This window comes from Colletes latitarsis, chromosome 1 (genome assembly GCF_051014445.1).
Source record: "Colletes latitarsis isolate SP2378_abdomen chromosome 1, iyColLati1, whole genome shotgun sequence".
NCBI classification, from domain to species: Eukaryota; Metazoa; Arthropoda; class Insecta; order Hymenoptera; family Colletidae; genus Colletes; species Colletes latitarsis.
The window spans coordinates 43,094,364-43,116,050 of record NC_135134.1 but is presented as its reverse complement, the minus strand read 5'-3'; the positions used below and the strand labels follow the sequence as shown (position 1 = coordinate 43,116,050).

Here is a 21,687-nt window from a genome sequence, read left to right as displayed (position 1 = left end):
CTATGTTGTTCTGCAATAAAGAATATAATTTAATATGAATTGTGTAATAGACTAATGAAGATAAAGTGAAAAAATGTACATGTATTTAAATCAAATTAAAGTATAAAATACATTTCTTATATAAAAATTTTTAATCGAAACTATATGTGGTATAAAAGAGATTATTTAACATGTGATTTTTTATGCTTAAGTATCTCAATTGGTGTCAGGTATAATGTTTGTGCACAATCAAAACATTCGTATACTTGTGTATTAGGTTTACGTTTTATATTTTCAGGATGTCTTTCAGTTTCCTTTGTATGTTGGTGCATACAAGATTCTTGATGCTGTAATTTTTCTATACTAGTAAGAATTGCTTGCATATTACAATTTTGACAATGCCATTCCGTTTCCGACATTTCTATAGAAAGTTTATCGCTCCATTCTGTTTCTCTCAAACTGAAAAGAAGAAATCGTAATTCTTATATCTTGATTTACATTATGATTATATTAGAAATATAATATAATCATAATTATATTAGAAATATAATCATTAATAATTTACCAGTTATATGTAATTATGTTTGTTACACGAACCCCTCCTTTAGTTGAATTAGGGATTACTGTGAAATCAGGTTGAAAAGGGTTTGGATTTATGGATGTATTATTTTCTTCGCATCCCACATACATGTTTTTAAGATCAGCAGGTAAAAGTCGCTTTAATGTATATGGAATTGTGGTGTGCATGTATTCAATTAGTTCCTGAGTAAGTGTTTGTTCTATTTCATTAAAATCTTGTCTCTCATCATGACCGGTATTGGACTCTGTATAGTATTTGTGACATTTAATGTACTATATTAATGTATTTTTTTTTTTAAATTATATTAAAAATTATGCTTTAAAAAAGACGAAGTAACAAATTATAATTCTTAAATATGTTATATTTAATACTGTATACCTTGTAATTGTTGATTTAATAAAAAATCCCATTTATTTCGTAATTTGGTAGCTTTTATCAATAAAGTTTGACCACTGTCAGGTACAGGAAATTCTAATGCTAACCACGAATCGCATACTATTCTACAAAATATAAAAAAGAATATTTACACAAGTAAATATACAGAGTGAGACATAAATTAGTCCCCACGATTTTTCAGTTCCTTTCAATGGTCTAACAAAAAAATGTTTTCTATCGAAGTTAATCAGTCGATCGATTAATCGATGTCGAGACGAGTTCAACGACCTTTACGACGACTTTACGTTTAAATCTAAGGCCTTCGAATCAAAGTTAATTAGTATTTAATTGACAAGAAATTGCAGTTGCTTAAATTTAAAAATAAATTCATTTTCGATAAAAAATTAATATTTGAAATTATTCTGCGATACATAATATCAAGGCCTTGCATTTAAACGTAAACGTCGTCGTAAAGGTTGTTGAACTCGTCTCGACGTCGATTAATCGATCGATTGATTAACTTCGATAAGAAACATTTTTTTGTCAAACCATCGAAAGGGACTGAAAAATCGTGGGAATTAATTTGTGCTTCGTTCTCTATATAATTTATTTTAAAAATTAAATATAAAATGTATAATTTATACTTACATTAAAAATGTACTGTTCGTATCAATTTCACGTGAAAATAAAAGTAACGTTTGTGCAGCAGGCATTCTAAGCGTATTCACTAAGTAAGGTTTTGTTGTTTCCAAAAGAGATCTGGTAATTAAAATGAAGACAATATATGTATAATCAATTAATTGAAAAATTAATTATGTTTTTAAGATATCGTTGAAAAACTTACAAATATGCTAATATAGTATGTTTTGAACTAACAGGAGTTTTACTTTTGAATCCTGGTATTGATACAATATCAGCTTCTTCTAGTTGTAATACTTGAGGATGATTTCCAAAGAAACTCGTTGGATGTAAAGCAATATATGGTTTTGCTTTTGTATGAAATAATTGCTCACTTGATGACTATAAAATTTTACATTATATATTGGTGAATAATAATGTTACTATATGTGTAAAATTATATTACCTTACAATAATTAAATTCATCAGCACACGCAAATTGTGGATATAAACCACTGCATAATATTATTTTTAACATTGTCAAGTCTTTATAACTACATGCAGTGGCTGCTGTCAATAGACTTTGAACTTGATTTGGATCATTTCTCATTCGAAATTCAATATCTTTTATGTCAATTTCGCCATCATCATGATCGTTATCTTCTAACTGTATATCAAACGATTCTAACTTTAATTGTTTTCGTTTCCTGGGGCCACTTTGTTTATAGGTTCTTTTTAAAGATTTCAGGAGTTTTAATTCTCCATGTCTTATAGCACGTTCTGCACTAGTCATAGAAGAATCTGGTTCTGGAAAACATCTTAATAAACTGCAATCCTATAAATTACAAATAGCAGTGTTGAATAATCAAGTATTCCGATTAATCTAACGAATTAACGTTAAGTAGATATTCATTAACCTGAAGTAAGTCTTTAAATTGAGTTCTTAATTTTATCATTTCGTAAAATCTTTGTTCTTCTAGACCTCTTCTTTTGCACCATTTTCTACTACTACTTCCACTACCTCTAGATTCTTGTGAACTTTGTTGTTTTATTTCTAACCATTCTTTAAATGCGTTTAGTAACGTTATTGGATCACCATGGTCAGATTCCAACTTCTTTCTGGATGTCTTTATAGTATTAAATCAATACGTTGAAAAACGAAATTAGAAGAATTTAATTTATTTGTAAGTTATTTTCTATTACCTCACACTCCGAATCTCTGTATGCTCTATTTGTAAATGGTGTTTGTATGCTTAAAGCAGCAGCTAGTGATAATACTGGTTCTACTTGATGAAAAATTGAGCCCATTATTAACATTTTCCCTATTGTTATATCAACAGGTAGACGTGCAAGTGTTTTTCCAATGCAAGTTATTTTTTCATTGTTTGTAAGCGCACCCTGAAACACAAAAAGTATATTTCAATTATTACTTTATTCTATATTTAATAAAATTTAATGAAAATTTACTAACATGATCTTTTAAAGATAATATAGAGTTTTCTATACTTTCTGCTGGTGGTGGTTCTATGAATGGAAATTTTCGCGTATCTGGTAACCCCATTGCTATCATTTGTAATAGTAAAGAATCTAAAGGCACACGTTGTAATTCTGGCATTGAATACTTTTCTAAAGCCTTGTATTCTTCTTCTGAGTACAATCTGTTCAGTAGTATTTATTGTTTCAAATTTCTATTACATCAAATTATAAAAATATTACGAAACATGTATAATTTATTACAATACCTATAGCACACACCAGGTCCAGTTCTACCAGCTCTTCCTTTCCGTTGCTCTGCACTAGCTTTACTAATCCAAAATTCTTTAAGTCGTTGCATTTTGCATGATGGGTCATAACTCATTTCCTTTACTTTCCCACTATCAGCAACAAATCTGATTCCATCAATAGTAATAGAAGTTTCAGCAATATTAGTAGATACAATACACTTTCTCACTCCATCAGGAGCATAATCAAATACCTTTAAGAAGAGAATAAATGTAAATTGTTTAATTGCAAATGTATGCTTTTTGAAACAAAAGTATGTTTAAAAAATTTTACTTTATCTTGCTCACTAATGGATAAAGTGCTATGAAGTGGTAGAACGATCCAGTTATTTTTTTTCTGACTATACTCTTTTGCCGCATCTACAACTGCCGTAATTTCACTCATACCACTTAAAAATATTAGTAAATCGCCTTTTTCATCCACTAAAAGAAATACATTGTTAGTATGGTATGATTGAAAATTAAATTTAATGAATTAAATAATATCTTTTGCCTGGATATTTTTTATCAATTAATTGCATTATTTGAATGTAAGGACTTGGATTGAATCTATCATTTTTATATCGAATATCTTCTATAGTAACTGGTCTATATAATAATTGAATTGGATACAGTCTTCCAGGAACCTGTACATATAAACAAATTATGCTGATTATTCATTATTACAAGGGTTTCTCAAAAATAGTTGTCAGTTGTAAATAAATATAAATATACCTGTATTACTTTAACGTCTTCTTTTGCAAAGTAATTACTAAAAAGTTCAATGTTAATAGTGGCAGACATAAGTACTAATTTTAAATCATTTCTTTGATTAATGACACACTTCATAATGCCAAGAAGGAAATCTCCATGTAAATGACGTTCATGTACTTCATCCAAAACAACCACATCATAAGGCAATAGTTCAGATTCACCAGATAACTATGCAAAAAGTATAATGGATAATATACAATCTGAAATATTATCAATTTATTACGTTTTTATTTTTACCTGTCTTAACAGTAAACCTTCAGTTATAAAGGTAATTCTAGTTTCTTGATTTCTTTGTTTCTCAAAGCGAATTTGATAACCAACATCATTATGATTTTCTGTCAGTGTCTCAAAAGCAACACGCTTAGCCAAAGATATACATGCTATTCTCCTAGGTTGCGTACATGCTGTAAAAAAATTATTTGTTAACGAAACAACTAATATTTCTGAAAAGACATCAATTTACAAAAATAAATCTTTATAAATAAATGTTTTTATTACAGGATATTCTTTATTTCAAACATAAAATAATTGTTATACTAACCAATTTTTTGAAAGCCTGCTTTATATAAATATTGAGGCACTTGAGTAGATTTTCCACAACCAGTGTCACCAGCTATAATGACTACTCGTTCTTTTTCTACTGCTTCAATAATCTTATGTTTATACTGATTAACTGGCAAATTTACTTGGGATTCTCTAAGCTTTTTTAATTTTGCAAATTTTTCTTTCTGTTTGAAGTCTAAGTACAAAACAATTATGTTTTGAAATTTTAATAATTGCTCTTTTGTTAAAGCTTCAGTAGGTGGAACACGTGCAAACAAATCATTGAAATTAAAACTTAGTTTAAAATTTATGCAATGTAATTTGTGATATACTTTTGGCACACCAATGGTATTTAAAGAAAAATCAGGTAAAGTATCAGAAGTTTTTAATTTTTTTTGTACAGCCTCATATTTACTGACGAATTTCCAAAAATCTTCAATATCTTGTACTACATTTATATTTCCTGAAAATATTTTGTTCAATTCATGCTTGTATTTGCTAAAATCATAGTTTTTACATCCTCTATCATATTTTTTATAGGTCTCTTTCTTTTGTTTATTATCGTATTGATATTCAAAGTTAGATTTATTATTAAAGTCGTATCGTGAATTCATATTTTAAAACGAAAAAATATCTTGAAATATGTTCATAACATAACCATAAAAGTGTTTTTATAATGGGTTGACGACGTGTTTTTTATATTTTACAATACTGGTATCACTTTTTATTTATTACATTTTTATTGCTGTCTTTATTACACAAGTGATATATTAAAGTTTATTATATTTTAGACAATGTAAAGTATTTTGACGCTTTTTCTACCGTAACCTTCAATTTGTATAGTAACATATAATATGGTTGTTTTTCAACGTTTAAACATATAAACATTGTTCACATAAATTTCAATTTACTAAATTTTAATATTGCTTTCTAAAAATTATATTAATTTGTTACAGTTGCTTGAAATTATAAAAATACTTCTCAATAATACTTCTACAAAATATAATTCCAATAAATCGTCTTAAATTTGAAATAATACAAATATAATATTGTTATATAACATATAAGTATTGTTCACATAAATTTATATGTTTACATTTAATTTCGATTTGCTAAATTTTAATATGGCTTTTTAAAAATTTTATTTATTTGATACAATTGGTTGAAATTACAAAAATATTTATCAATAATATTTCTACAAAATATAATTCTAATAAATTGTTCTAAATTTGAAAAAAATATTAAAAAAATTATTATTTATTTTGAACTAGATCAGTAATGTTCATATATTTATGTACATCAATTAATTTACAATAATTTGATAATAAATTAACAATAAATAAACTTTAAAATTAAATGAATACAAAATATGAAATGTTAATCTTTAAATTTTATTTGTTACTTTCTTATTTTCAAATGTTAAACATTGAACTTAAGAAGATGAATAATAATTGATATATATTATCACAGACGAGGTATACGAGTAGATTTTACACCTTATGGACTTTCATGGTCCAATCTCACTGCCATACCGACCTAAAAATTGAGAGATGATTTTAACGTCCTCTTCCCATGGATGGCGGTCAGTTGTGAAACTAACTGAATTAGTGTGAGAGGCAAACAGATTAGTGTGTGTAAATGCATATGAGCTGAGAAGTACGAATTATTCACGCTTCTTTGACTAGTTATAGTTGTGAATAATTTCCATGTAATCATCGAAGTGAATAATGTTAGCAAATTCAAGAGTCTTGTCATCTGCTATTATAAATCGACAAAAGTGTGAGTTATTCTTAATTATAGTCAAGGTATTTATGTTCTAATAAGTCTTCGTTCTTTTTTCTTGTATTCGCGGTTTCTACTTGAGGCAGCCCTCGGGTTCATAATACAAGCTTCGTGAGACATCGGGCCTTCCCCCACCCCGCCACTTAATTCGCGAGCGTTACCGGGCACAGCCGAATTGCCATCATTCGTACTTTGAAAATTAACCTAGTAAGACGTGTCAAGACGTATCGGCGTTTCGCGACCAAGGTGCGTAATTCTAACTTGTTGATTTTTCCATTATTACTACTCACGTTTCAATTACGATCTCTTGCAATACGGTTTCGATTTAATCATTACTTAATTATAATAATCGTTCATGTACTTTAATGGATCTTTATTTCGTTTCTGTTACAGTCTCTTATTGGAATTCGAAATCAAGAAATTCCTTTTCGAAATACAAGAAATAATAAGACGTGTCGACGTTTCGCGACCAACGAAGTACGAATTTCTAACCTTTTCCTCATTATTATCAATTATTGTTTAATTATCATTTAATTTGTATTTTATTTCTGTTGCAGTCCCTGATTGAAATTCGACGCCATGGAAAGTTTTATTGGCGCGTAAACGACACCATAACAGATGGCAGACGAGTCGACAAATTTTGGAGGGAATATTGGTAACGTTTAAACAATTATAACAAAAATTAACGGGCATATTAATATTTATATATTTTTATTTTTTTATTAAATCATTCGTTGCAAGCATGATTATAATTTTCTAATCGGCCATTGTTAAGATAAAATATGAAAATCGTTAAGAAACTTTTTATCCATTTCGATATATGTATATCGAAGTATACAGAAATGGCGTCGGTAGATATCAACGATAAATTGGAATAGTTTCCATTTAACTGTATTCTGATCGCGATTGAATATTTCCAAGTTATATTTATTTAATTGATTGTTTATATCTCTTTCTTTATGAATTGTTGTAATTGCAATTTCCATATATATTTCAATGCAAGCTTCAGAAAATATAGTAACTACGGAGTTGGAATATGCTATTTAAGCATAAATAACCAATGAACTTTAATTCTTGCAAATTTCGGAATATTTTTAAAAATTACGAGATATTCTAACGTTCGATAAAGTGAACATAATCATGCTTACAGCTCTAACTATGAAACTTGGCGATATAATATTTATAAATTGAATAATTACTTGTACGTAATTATTTTCGTAGATGATATTTTATCGTTGAAATTCTCATTGATTGAGATTCGTGGCATTGAACTTTTACGTGGCAAACTATATGTATATACAGTAGTACTAAGTAAAGCAGTATTTCTGTTGACGAACTCTAGTAAGAAGAAAAAAGAAAACCAGTAGGCAAAGAACAGGTGTGCTTGTATTTCTTCTATCCTGTCCCTTTCTTTTCAGCTCTTTTTTCCAGGAAATTTGTTGGCTGCGCGCAATGCGGCCGGTAGATTCAGTGATTGTGCGTAGCAACAAGTTTGTTTCTCGGGGCAAAGTGACCCCAAGCACGTTGTCGTTTACGGTGTCAGGCAAACGCGAGAATAGAAGCAGTGTTTCTTACGCCATATTAAATTACTTCCAGAGCATCGTGGCTCTTCTTGTTTTCTGAATCGCGATGATAGAATCATTTGCTCGTCGATATGAATCTTCGGTCGCGGTAATGTAATTTAATACTTTCTAATCAAATTAATTATTCTTTTCAATTTGAAATTTAAACTCCTCGTTATCGGAATTAGAGTCGGTGCATCACTGAAGAGGACTATTGGGCGTTGCTCCACGAGCGAACAATGTAAGTACAAATTTATACTTTCAAATGTTTAATTAAAAATCTCTACAGTTTTAAGAATAGATTCTAATTGTTTTTTTTACAGTTTTCTTACAGTCCCTGGGCCTCATTCTGGAAACCAGCAGCAGTACCCGGGGGGTGTCGGGCGGTGGACCACGAGCGAACAACGTAAGTATAAATTTATACTTTCGAATTTGTTAACTAAAAATCTTTGTAATTTTAACAATAAATTCTAATTTTCTTGCATTTTTCTTACAGTATCTGGACCTGATTTTGAACCTAACCAACAGGGCCATGCTGACTGATGGAGGACTTCAAGAACTTCCAGTCATCATTAGTGAGTCGCATGTGACTTTTGTTCCTCTGGTCCCCAATCATGTTGTAGGATGAAAGATCCGAATCAACACGGGTGACCAGTTGTATACTTGCTATTTTTGACGAGTTAAGCGACCACGGGTATGAAAAATACCCGTGAGTAGTAACATCAACTGTTATATTTTTTAGAGCAGGTTTTAGGGTCTTCTTGCACTCGCGTTTCTTAATCCCATAAATAAATATTACACATTATGATTATTATAAAATTTTTACAAATATATATAATACAATTTTTATAAAATATATGAAATATTTTTATTAACTTTGTATGAATTGTATGATTGAATAGAAAATGAATTAATATAATGTGAGAAACATTATATTTATCACATGATCGAGTAGAATATGAATGATAATATGACATTATACAATAATATTTACAACATTAATATAAATTATTAATCGTTTATTTAATTAATACATCGTATGATGTATTTAACGTGCAAGAAGGTATTTCGCGACAGGTCGATTTTCGAGTCAAAGTAACGTGCATTTTATACTAGTTTGCTCTTTTAAAAAATTTACTTTGGCGACAGAATCGACCAAGGATAATTGAATATTTTGAATAACAATTTAATGAATTCATTTAAATTTTTAAAGTAAACTATTTTATCATGAAATCTTAATTAAAGTCTTTCATTTTAAGTAATTAAATTTCAATCATAACAGTTTTTTTGAATAATAGTATTTTTCAATATTAACGTATTTTATTATTGATATATTACATATAACAAGTCGAGTCATTTTAACTAATAATTAAATACGAAATACCGTTTAGCTATTAACCAGTTTTTCTAGTTAGGATTTTCAGACTAATTTTTCCGTGTTCGTTGTCCAAGTTCATGCACATGCCCAGGTGCTATTTGTATGAGCGAAGGCAACGGGCACGATGACTTAGATTATAACAATTTTTAATAATGAATCGACGACTGGCATTGGTTAGTGAATCGTGCGCGACGTACTGTCCGCATGTGTGTGTTGTGGTTAGGTTGTGGAAATACGTCGTTTAAACAATTCATTACAATTCTCTATACTTGTATTAATTGCAACATTCAATTATTATTTACTAATTTATTAAATTAATTATTGATTTTGCTGTTTATGTATTCATTTCCATACACGATAGTTCTAGTGATTCATACAATAAAGTAATAAATACAATATACTTGATCAATGACTTTGTATTGTATTAAATTATATAAAGATTTTATATTATACTGAAATATTATCTATAATATAAATACGCAATGGTCACTAGTCTTTGTCAGTCGATTTCAGGAAATGGTACGTACATTTAGAGTATGAATGAGGTTAGTTGTGTCCGGGTGTCGGAGGAACCCCGGGGAGTCCTCTCTAGTTTAGGTCGCGCCCGGACATTATGTATGAGAATCGTGGAGTGTTTGTTTGTTTGATTGAGTTTTGCAATTTTTTAAATATAGGGTTAGGTAGGTAGGTAACTTTCTCTCTGGTATGTGTGCTTAATCTAAGTAGGTAGGGTCAGGGCAGGACTGTCCACATTAGACATTCGGGTAGGCGCGTTTTCGCGTGGCAGTTCTGTTCCTGTAGTTACGATTTCGAGAGTAGAAATCTTGCTGATTCAAACGGTGTATGCTGTTTGTTTTAGCTATATTTTTGACTTCACGAATCGCGCGACTCTTAAAGTCGCTCTCTCGCGCTCGCGGTCGTGATTAGGTCCCTTACGAAACGCTCGTCCCGCTCGAGATTCACCACGTATGCTCGACCAACAATTCGTACATTGTTGGAAGACTATGTATTGCACAAAATCTCGAGCCCAGTCTTAAGTAAGTTTCAGGCTTCGGCAGGACCGCCGAAGAAAGAAAAGGCTCTATATGAGCTGAAGAGGCCCTAACAAATTGTTTCAAGAGTGGGCTACAACAAATGGCTTTTCATCTTCATCCACGGATGAGGATGGAAAGTCATTCCTGTTACTACTTTGTCACTTAACTCGTCTGTAGTTGTAGTTAATTTGTTTTTCTGGCTCACGTATGCATGTACTTTGTACATGATTGCACCATACATGCCAGCCATTCCTCCTCCGTATTCTGTTGGCTGGCTCACGTATGCATGTATTTGGTACATGATTGCACCATACATGCCAGCCATCAGGGCAATTCGCGGTTATGATGCACATAGAGTTGCGAATATTCAATAATCGCGTTTGCTTATAGAGTTGCGAATTACTGTTTTTCGCGTTTCCTTTTCAGGGTAGTGTTGTGACTTGACACGATTCGCGATTGGTTTTATGCAAACCTAGGTACCGAATGTTTGCTTTAAAAATAGCGTTGCGAATTATTAATAAACGCGATTGCGAATTAGAGTTGCGAATTACTATTTTTCGCGTTTGCTTTTCAGGGTAGTGTTGCGAATAATTACCATTCGCGATTGCTTTTATTGTTACAAGTCGCGTTTGGAATTTTTCTATTATAAATTAGCGTTGCGATTGATGATTAATCGCGTTGTTTGCCCCGTAGTGTTGCGATATTTAAAACGTCTAACTTCATCCTCATATGTGCCACTCTATTGTAGTTTGAAGTAGCTTGAAGTAGTTAGTTTATTTCATGCATGTATGTTTGTAGCTACAACCGAAGACGCCAGCACCCGATCCAGCATTTTTGGGCAACGCGATTTGCATTAGCGTTGCGAAACATAAATGTATTTCCATTAAAGATAGAGTTGTGAATATACAATAATCGCGTTTGCTTGTAGAGTTGCGAATTCCTATTTCTCGCGTTTCCTTTCCAGGGTAACGTTGCGAATTCCATACGCGATTGCTTTTATTGTTATTTAAAAATAGTGTTGCGAATGCACTGATCGGTTTGTACTTAGCGTTGCGAATTACTATTTTTCGCGTATACTTTTCAGGGTAGAGTTGCGAATAATCATCATTCGCGGTTGCTTTTATTGTTATAAATCGCGTTTTGAATTTTTATATTATAAATTAGCGTTGCGATCTTGACTTGTCGCGTTTTTTATTAATTAGAGTTGCGATCCAATGCCTAAAAGCTGGCCAGAGGCACTGCTCCAGGGTCATCACGACGCAGCTGGGATTCAACAAAGCCTTGAATGGCTTAACATCATTATTAAAATTAGTGTTGCGCATGATTTAATATGGGTGCACGCGATTTAATTAATAATAACCCTGTGGGGTTCATTTTACGAATAATAAGCACCACTCGCGTATGCTTTTTTATTTTATAAATTAGAGTTGCAAGAGAAATCCACTCACGGGTTGTTTTTTGAATTTATGAGTGGAAAATTTACCCTAACTATGTGAAATATATCCTTTTTTTTATATATTTGTCAATGAAAATACTGCTTGAAAGTACTATTGTAAATAGACCAATTATTTCCTTTTTCAGAACGTGTTAAAACCTGTAATTTTAATGAATGTATTTTTATCACAGATTTGTGATTCATTTAAAAATGCCATATTATGATTAATCGTGTCGTAGATTAAATTCATGATTCCAATATATTTATTTATATCACTAATTATTCATTATTAGAGTTGATGATTTTTGCGGGATATAATAACCTTTTCAACCCAAATGTTATTTGTAAATAGTGAATTTTTTTATAAATATTCTGTATTCTTTGCATAAATCAAAGTTTGTTCGCGATCGTTGTTTTAATTGATGGAAAATAGAATGCTTGCATCAAAAGGGTATGCAAATTGCAATTCGACATTTCATATTGAGAGTTTATTTCCGCGTAGAATCGACATTTTCGTTCGTTATTGCTTTTTCTGTATTAACCTAATTTAGATTTTTAAATGCAGTAAAATATAATTATTGCAATGTATACGTCTTGAAGAATTTTTTATTTGATAAACGAAACGAAAAATAAAATCTACGGTAACAAATGAATAAAATTTTCGATCTATTTCGTATTTATCTTAACACTCAGACGAATTTAACTTTTCATTCAATTTTAGTTACGTAATATTTATGTTTTTAAATTTTTTAATATCAATTTTTGCCCGTGGAAGGTTTAGTTCAAATATTAACTTTATAATATTAGTTTTACTATGATCGATGACCACGAGTCTATCTTGATGCTACATAATTATTTTTTTCTGTGTCCATTAATACACTTTCATTTCAGCTACTAATCCTTTGAACAAGTTCTTCTTACAGGATATATAATCATTGGAGAATGAAATTGGAAATAGCAAATGGGCTCGAACTTGATCGGTCTTAGAGAAATATTTCATACAATTTTATTTATTGTCTGAGTTTATGTTTCAGGAAAGCAACGTGGGATTCACAAATGCACCAAGAAGACAATGTCTTTTCATATTTCTTTATTTTATATGAGTTATATTGATTGAATATGAGTGTATGTTTTAGAAAAACATCGTGGGATTAATGAAGATACCAAGAAGAAAAATCTTGTCATATTTCTTTGTTTAATATCGGTTATATTTATTGTATATGAGTGTATGTTTTAGAAAAACATCGTGGGATTGATGAAGACACCAAGAAGAAAATATTTCCCCATATTTCTTCGTTTCTACAAATTGCGTTAGAATATAAGTACAAATGTATATAAATTATAAGATAAACATGCGTTTTACGGCACCTTAATAAATACTACCGAGCTACGAGTGTATATTTTAAGAACGAACTTAATATTAAGGATGCATTACGTACGTGCAGTTGCACACTCCAATTTCGTTTCTAGAAAGCGTGTGATGGATTATCTCACATGTATCAACATTTTGTTAGGTTTTCGATCTCTTCATCAGTCAAAGTTCGTATGTGCAGTTGCACATTCCAATTTCGTTTCTAGAAAACATGTGGTGGATTATCTCACATGTATCAACATTTTGTTAGGTTTTTCATCTCTTGATTGGGCAGTTCTTTTAAGAACTCTCCCTTTGTAGTTCATTTCTAACTTTTCGATAGCTTCTCTCTTAGATAGGTATTCGAATTCCTCGCCAAAGGAAGGGTGGTTGGGGCGAGGTTGGGGTGGGTCTCCTTACGCAGCAACCTCCTCGCGGTGAGACCTGGGTCATATTATTTACTATGTAATTAATATAATTATTAATTACATAGCAAATAATATGAGCTAATGGCTGCGTTCTTCTCGTAGTTTCACATACGATCTTCGCCCCTGATAACACTGATTTCGTGTCACAAATACGTTTTTGCCGAGTTATTTTTTAAATAAACGATGTATTACAATTTAAAATAAAAAATAAAGGATTTGCGGTGTACTTATCAATGAGGTGGTACATCCTTACATATTTTAATAATTTTGAAATCTTTAAATAATCTTAATTGATTGGTTATTCCAATGAAATTAATCGATTGATGCTCAATTCTGGACCGTATAGTTTTCATTCTGTTAAAAAAAATACTAAAATTTCTGTAATTTCATTTTCTGTTTCACTTTATCTTGTGTTTATTTCTAAATCTGTTGGTAACGTTGCGAGTGACACGAAAATGGTAATGGGGCTCTAGAGCCCTAGAAAAATGGCCCGAAAAAATACATTCGGTGAAAAGTCTACTCGTATATCTCGTCTGTGGTTGTACAAATGAACAACTATAATGCGGTTTGGGTTAAAACGTATTATTTCACATATTATTTCAAAGCATACGATTGATTTCTACTTGAAACCTCAAAACATCCAAAAATGTAGCTCTATTTACTATTGTTTTTTTTATTATCAATTGATATACTTTTCGTGTTATTATGTGTAGTAATATATTTATATTAAATATATTCCTCAACTATTACTTTTCGTGGCATCATTTCGTGGTAAAGAAGATTATTCGGCTACAAACTTCGACATTTTGCTTGCGAGGGTGCCACGTGTGCCGAAAATTTGCTTACAGTGTTTCGTTCAGTCAATCATAAGTGATTAGATGTATATTTTCATTTCTTAACTAGAAATCTCCATTTTATCTGTATTTGAATACACGTGTACGCGTGTAATAAATAAATCGGAACTTTAATTTGCGTAATCTATAGTACACGGGTATTCGTGTATTTCTATTACGCCTATACATGGTCGACTTTAGTCAGTTTTTATTTGTTTAGTCGTTCTGAGCACTTCATTATGGACTAACATTATAAGTAGTCCGTTAACTCTCGTGTTTTTTAATATTAGCTCGTTGCATATCAAATGATGATGTCTCTTAACTGACAGATTTCAAATAATTAATTTCTCTTGGTAATTGTCATATAGCGATTCAAACTTCAATAAAAAATTTATAATGTTACCAAGTTATTTCTGTAAAAGTTAATTCGCGTATAATATGGGTCTGATCGAAGTTCGAGAGTTGAACAAACAGGAAAAACATTTGTCACTTTATGCGTAAGAAGGGATCGATTGGTTGATGAATCAACATACAGGTGTAATTTCATTGATGAGTAGTTTAATGTATGATATTGCATTCATAATCAGTTTCGTATACGGTACAGTTTAATATGTTCTACATGTTGTGTGTTACTATCTGTATTTCCCATGGGAATGCTCGCTGCGTTCTATTGCATATAGTTTGAGATAACGTGTCCGTGGTCCACTGCCGTACCGATGCCGTGCATCAAACTTGCTACCAAACTTATCTTTTTTATTTCGAGAGCACTTTTTGATACTGTTATCTTCCTATACGCGTATATTTTATAAGTTGAATGTTATCGTTGTTTAATTTTTACGCAGCAGTTGGATGCATTCAAGTTTGTTCCCAAACGAGGAGAAAGATATTTTTGTTTTTCTGTAAATCATTTATATTGAATTAATTACTGTTAAATGTACAAATAATTGGTACAGTTTTTGTCACATTTTATAGATTCAACGGTGCTAGAAAGTTTTGAGCGGCAGTGTACAGCTAATACCGGAAGCCACAGGATAGGTTAGTGTTCGTGAACGAATCGGTGCTTGGCTAACACCGAGGGCCGCGCTCGTGGTATTCGCGCCAAAGCCGTCGCGGTTTACAAATTGTAAGTGCAGTGTATGTAATTATTCCGTATAGTCTCGACAATAGCGATGCTCGTCGAAGGAACGTTTAAAACGCAAAGATTTTTACGCTATTTGCCTTTAATTATCGCAAACGTTGCATCTTGGTTTATTTTTTATAAGCCCAGCAGATAGATAGAATATATGATAATTAAAAAACAAAGTGTATTCAAATTTTGTTGCTAGGTGTGTTAAGTAACGTAAAGGCAGGAATGAAAAAATACGTTCGCGCTATTTTAAAGGTAGATCATGGACAACCTATATCTGAACTATAGTAGCGTGGCTCATAAATCACCCATGACCTCTCTCGTGTCGCTGTTAATCGATCGACCGTCTAAAGATTAAATTGCAATAATTCGAAGTATCGTGATCATTAGTCGTAACTCGATTGAAACTGCGAGGCGACACTTTCCGTGCCCGCCAGCAGAGGGCTACGCTCTCTCGCAAGTACTCGACCGACCGGTGCAATGTCAGGCCCAGGACGTAATATTCTTCTCTCTTTTTCGTTTCTTGCCTCCTGATGTCTCGCTTATTCGCTTCCTGCGAATATCAGGGCGTTAAAAAGTCAAGTTAGTCGATATTGCTCGACACTGGATTCTGGTTGTGCCAATGACATCGGCAATCATCCGGCGAAGTTTCCCCGAAATCGATTCGCCGCCCAATGGTCCGGTTCGACTCTCGTCGTGGGAAGTACGAAGTTACTCCTTATTGCTTCCGCGGCGATGGTCGAGTCCTCCGTGCCACGGAACTTGCTAAATTGGTCGAACTTGGAACGCCGCGGCGAATGAATCTGTAACAAGAGCGAATATACCGACTACTGTCACGGACGAGTTTCGATGCAATTGGGTCCCGTTGAACCTCGGATGCGTGGATGGTCTGTATGTTGCATACACGTGCGTGTGCCCGTGGCCGCATAAAGGGGTACGGCGAGAGGGAGAGGGGTACGACCTGGGCACATTTTGCTCGCGCGTTAGTTTCGGGAGAATTCACCGGATCCCCGTGCTACATTACGCTCGCTGTTTATGACAACAGACGTAATCGCGGACGTATGGGAGCGAAGAGACGAAGACCCAGCAGCACGCGTGCCAACGACAAACGCGGTCGGATCACTGATTTTCTCGTGGACCCGACGAAAGCTACGTAATTCCCAGTTATCACCGGTTCTCATCGTGCCGAATGATTCGTTCGATTACCAATGGCATTTGCTTTGCAGCGAGAGATCAATTAGTTTAATGACGGAGGAACTAGAGGCGTCGCTGGAAGCGATACGCCGACGCAGTCTGTCCGTGCATGTCGTACTAATTGGCTGTGATTAATCTTTAATCGCGGGACGATTCGCCCGATGGTCCCGAGTTATTTGATTTTCTCGTTACACTCAGCGTTCTTGATGCTGTTTATTTTTGCTGAAACTCGTATTTCGTCCGTGCAATAGAAGCCTATTCTAAAACAATATTGCTGATTATAGCATAATCGAGCCTAGTTAGAAACTCGTATAAACGTTTCGACCGTCGATTTATACAGTCCTTTTTGGTATTAAGAAGGTATTGTAGTCTAGAGTTTCATTCTTTTTACAAAAAAGGTATATGTCAAGGATATCAAGAACTCTTTTAATTTTTTTTTTCACTTCTTTTTAGAAGGAACCTTGTAATTAAGTCAGTTTTCATTATTTTCGCTTGAAAAAAATGGTGAATATTCGTAGAATATAAATAAATATGTATGCAAAATGTCGAAATTAAGGAACTTATATCCTTTTGGGAAAAAGATCCCTAAAAGGACCAAAAGAATGAAACTCTAGACTAGAATACCCTTAAAGGGGGTGGGGGGCAAATCTGTGAAAATCGACTACCAGTAACTTTTTGAAATAAATTTTGCAAATTTGTATTTTTATAATATTTTGTAATACTATTTCCACAGCAGTCGTACACGTACTTATTTCGACCAAAATGTGTCTTTTAATACCTTTGCATTTCGATAATAATAACTGTGAAAGCCTTGAAAACTCCGAAAAAATGGGAGGAATTTAAAATATGTCGATAACATAGAGTGACGTTGTTCGACTGCTTTTCAAGCAACATAAATATTATACAACGTCTAAATTAGATACCAGGCCTTAAAAGCCAACTAATTTCTCTGTATAGTGGCACTTAAAATTCATACTATATTTTACTTCGGTAGAAATTAGTCAGAATTATGTGGACAATGCATGCAGTACAATTAGAAATCAGCCGATAGTATTGGAACGCATGCAACAATCGTATGATGTAGTGTACTGATGCGTGTGCGGTGTGTGGCAAATGGAGGCCACTTTGAACATCTATTATGAAGTATGCAATCCAATAATTTAATCCAACTGTATATCAGAAACTATGTTTATTAGGACTTCTGTTGATCTACAACATACCTATAAATTTTGTGATATCATAATTTTCAAATCATTAAAGGATATGAACATTATATGTTATGTTTGACGTATACAGGGTGTTCGGCCACCCCTGGGAAAAATTTTAATAGATGATTCTAGAGTCCAAAATAAGACGAAAATCAAGAATACCAATATGTTGATGGAGGCTTCGTTAAACAGTTATTAACAATTAAATTCAAAAATTTAAAATCGTTCTGGAAAAATTATTTTGGGTTGCGGGGGTTAATTACAATCATTTTTGGTGAATACACATATTTCCGAAATCCTATCCACTTGCGCGAAAAAAATTCGAGTAAGTGCTGAAAGTTTTGGGTGAAAAAAAAGACTTTCGAATCGTCTTGGAAAAATTATTTTTAGTTGCAGGGGTCAATTGCAAGCATTTTTGGTCAATAGATATACCCCTGAAATCCTACTCAGTTTCGAGAAAAAAATTCATTACCGAAAATTTCATGTCTGACCATAGCGTTGATATGTTTCACTGAAACTTCATGCGTATCTTTAAAACATCATAACTTCTGAACGGATTGGACGATTTTAATGTTTAAAAAAGCAAACTACGCGTATTTTGATGGAGAATATGTAGAAATTATAAAAATATTCGAAACATTGGTCTTTAACCCCGCAAAATGAGAAAAACCCCATAAAAATGATCCAATTTTTAAACAGCCATAACTCCTACAATTGTGAATATATTTCAATGAAACTTTTTTCTGAAGTAGAGCTCATGAGTACCTACAAAAAAGTATTAGTCAACTTTTCTGTAGGGCGTCAAACAAAATTACTAAAAATGAAAAAGGAGTTTTTAAGAAAAATCGACAGGGGGTAGGTGCCTAAATTTTTCGACGAAAAAAAAAATTTTTAATTAATTCTGAAAAAATTATTGTCGGTTGCGGGGGTCAATTACAATCATTTTTGGTGAATAGACATACCCCCGAAATCTTGCGCATTTTCGAGAAAAAAATTCAGTACGGTCGGAACTTTAAACTTTAATAACTGTTTAACGAAGCCTGCATCAACAAATTGGTATTCTTGATTTTCGTCCTATTTTGGCCTCTAGAATCCCCCATTAAAAGTTTCCAGGGTTGGCCGAACACCCTGTATATAATTTCTTATCAATTATCTAATATGAATTCCATATGACACCAAATTAAAATTATTATAAGCTATTTTCATATTATATAGAAAGTTTAATGCCAAACAATATAACTTCTTATAAGACTGAAGATAAGACGACTGGAATAAAAAATGAAAGTTCACGATCTTTTCAAGAATTAGACTCACACGAAATTTATTCACTCGTACCTATTAAATATAAAAGATATTCTGATATATGAAATTTGCAACATCAAAATTACCGTGGATCATCTTGTTTTTTATTACAATAAATTTTCTATCAATAGAATGCGTTTTAATATAAATTCTATTTCTATAAAAGATATTTTAAAACATCGTGAAGTACTACAGTCTTTAATTTGTTATTTTCTGAAGCTCTGCCATACTGTATTACATTTTCTATATGTTTACTGTTCAAAAATTATCTTATTAAACATAAATGTGGCAGAGTTGAATGTATTTTTAAATGTTTCTCGTTTTATGAAGCTGACTGGAGAAGCGTAAATTCGACGGGAATGTATTTGTAAAGCGAGTGAAATATCAACAGGTGCAGCTAGTCGGTTTCGTTTAATCGGTTTCTATTCTGTGACTGAGATTTCTAAATTCTGCCCTGTAATTCGTGATATCCCTTGGGAGAATCCAGCCGATGCGATTCCAGTGTCTTGAAACGAATACGATTATCCGATCGGGTTTCGGAATCGTCTGATACGCATGGCATTCATTGAAAAGTGAAATTATGAAAGCTCTTTCAAGCACTCGTACTGAAAAAAGGTACAGGGTTTAAAAAAATGTACGATTAATATATCTGGATCGGTGAATATTTTTGTCTTGATTTTAATATTATTGAAAATTAAAAAAAATATTTTATCGCAATACCACGGTATGTCAGAAATAAACCCTTTTCTCGTAAAAGACTGTCGAAGTTTTTGAATGCATTCCGTCTCCTATTAGTGTGTGTTACACCACGAAAACATAGTGCATCGTGCAGTAAAGTCAGCGTATTTTAGACAATAATTTGTATGTGGACGATAGGTTCATTCGTTCGTTCGGTCCGAGCGTATCGGAGAGAGTTTGAGGAATTGTTGGGACGCGGTGGGTTTAGTTTGCAAATATGGGCCTTGAGTCGTGCAGATTTTTCGAAGGATGGGGATGGCCCCTTTCTCTGTTTCTCCAGGGCAGTTAGGTGCCAGAGAAGTTAACACTTTGATGGCCGCACGTTTCACGCGAAGACTGTGGCTTGCCGCCAGCGATTTTCGTAAGCGTTTCAACTCGATAAAAGCTCCCTAACTGTTTTTCGGCTGGAAAGTTTTAAGAGCCAACATAATTTTATCACTAAGAAAACATGCAAATATCAATCTCATTAATTCACATGGAAGTACCTTCATGTACTTCTTCGTTACCAGTTTCGGATTATCCTCGTGTGGCTTAATTATTTTTTGTTTGATACCCGTTACTTTTGAGAGTAAATTGTTTATTTAGTGTTTCGTAAAATACTTGTATAAATGGGGCAACAAAATCTAGAACCGTTTTTGCTAGTGGACTCATCAGTAAGGCAATCTTAGCAGATTCTGCCTATACGAATATATAATGCCTGTCTTCCCATAGGAATGGGTGGACGGTCGAGTACTTGCGAGAGAGTGTATCCCCCTGCTGGCGAGTGCAAAAAGTGTTGCCATAGCACTATTAACCCTTTCGATACGAGTGATGGCTGTAGTTGATCCCCAAAAATGTCGTTATACTCGTTACAATAAGATTGCTGTTCGAAAATGTTGAGAAGTTAGTTTTCTTGTTCGAAAATTAAAAATTAAATATTTTCTACTTGTCACTTTCTCGACGTATTATTTTCCCTCTACCTTTTATAATAATTTTTTCGTTATACGAACTAGATAAACGAATAAGTAAATTACGATCGGCGTCATTAGCATATTCCGCATATCAGCGAAATAAAATGCGACTCCCCGTTGCTCAAATGCACTTCCCTGTATCTCGATCACTAGACACATAACTTCTCGTACAGAGTAGAACCGACGTATCACGGAAGTGCATGACAACTCGGCTATCGTATTGTCCACCCGACTCGTCCGGTTTGATATTCTACGCGTGCTCGGTGACGTAATCGAATCAACCGTCGATTCTTCTGTATAGATAGGGCGAGCGTCAGAAGACGTCAGAGGTAGGGGGAGAGAAATCAGAGAAACGTAAGAACAACCGGAAGAAAAGGAGAAGGATCAATGGTGCATAAAAGGAGGTCGAGACGCTGCCATAAGTTGTTTGGCATTCATTTGGCATGCAATGCCGAGCCCATTCCGAGATTGAATCCCACAAAACTGGCTGCGCCACGGCGTTATAATTAATTTATAATACCTCTAATTACGTGGCCATGTCGGATGTGGCTGTCCCGACGTTTAATTTGTTCGCTAATTAAACAGGGTACGCGCCCTATGAGCCCGTAACGCGCCTGCCTAGTTTCTCTGCTTTTCTACCGTTCTCTCCCTCCCAGCCCTTTGTCGTTTCCAACGATCTACCTACCGGCCGTTCAGGTTATGTGCCCAGGAACGACGAACACACGACTGCTCATTGT

At 33.1% G+C, this 21,687-nt stretch overlaps 1 protein-coding gene and 1 long non-coding RNA gene across 2 annotated transcripts; one reads left to right on the top strand and one right to left on the bottom strand.

The window, feature by feature from the left end:
- Positions 1-8: 8 nt before the first annotated feature.
- LOC143351901 (putative ATP-dependent RNA helicase DHX34) lies at positions 9-5,640 on the bottom strand. The gene is made up of 15 exons (XM_076783969.1): positions 4,628-5,640; positions 4,324-4,490; positions 4,048-4,254; positions 3,827-3,959; positions 3,608-3,756; positions 3,295-3,527; positions 3,024-3,210; positions 2,756-2,950; positions 2,470-2,679; positions 2,019-2,387; positions 1,779-1,954; positions 1,583-1,693; positions 938-1,059; positions 545-803; positions 9-438 (listed from the first exon to the last, which is right to left on the bottom strand). Exons 1-15 carry the CDS (start codon positions 5,241-5,243, stop codon positions 162-164), a joined length of 3,411 nt encoding a protein of 1,136 aa, XP_076640084.1. The 5' UTR covers positions 5,244-5,640; the 3' UTR covers positions 9-161.
- Positions 5,641-6,604: 964 nt separating this feature from the next.
- Positions 6,605-7,374, top strand: LOC143342795 (uncharacterized). Its single transcript, XR_013079861.1, has 3 exons — positions 6,605-6,657; positions 6,805-6,888; positions 6,969-7,374. It is a non-coding gene; the product is annotated as an uncharacterized LOC143342795 (long non-coding RNA).
- The last annotated feature ends 14,313 nt before the right edge of the window (positions 7,375-21,687 follow it).

What these genes read in the sequence shown, in the direction of transcription:
- LOC143351901 (XM_076783969.1), bottom strand. Translation starts at nt 5,243, where the DNA reads ATGAATTCACGATACGACTTTAATAATAAATCTAACTTTGAATATCAA. An exon ending in AAGGTTTACTGTTAAGACAG is followed by an intron (nt 4,255 to 4,323) that starts GTAAAAATAAAA and finishes CTTTTTGCATAG; the next exon opens with TTATCTGGTGAATCTGAACT. An exon ending in CATACTATATTAGCATATTT is followed by an intron (nt 1,694 to 1,778) that starts GTAAGTTTTTCA and finishes TTTAATTACCAG; the next exon opens with ATCTCTTTTGGAAACAACAA.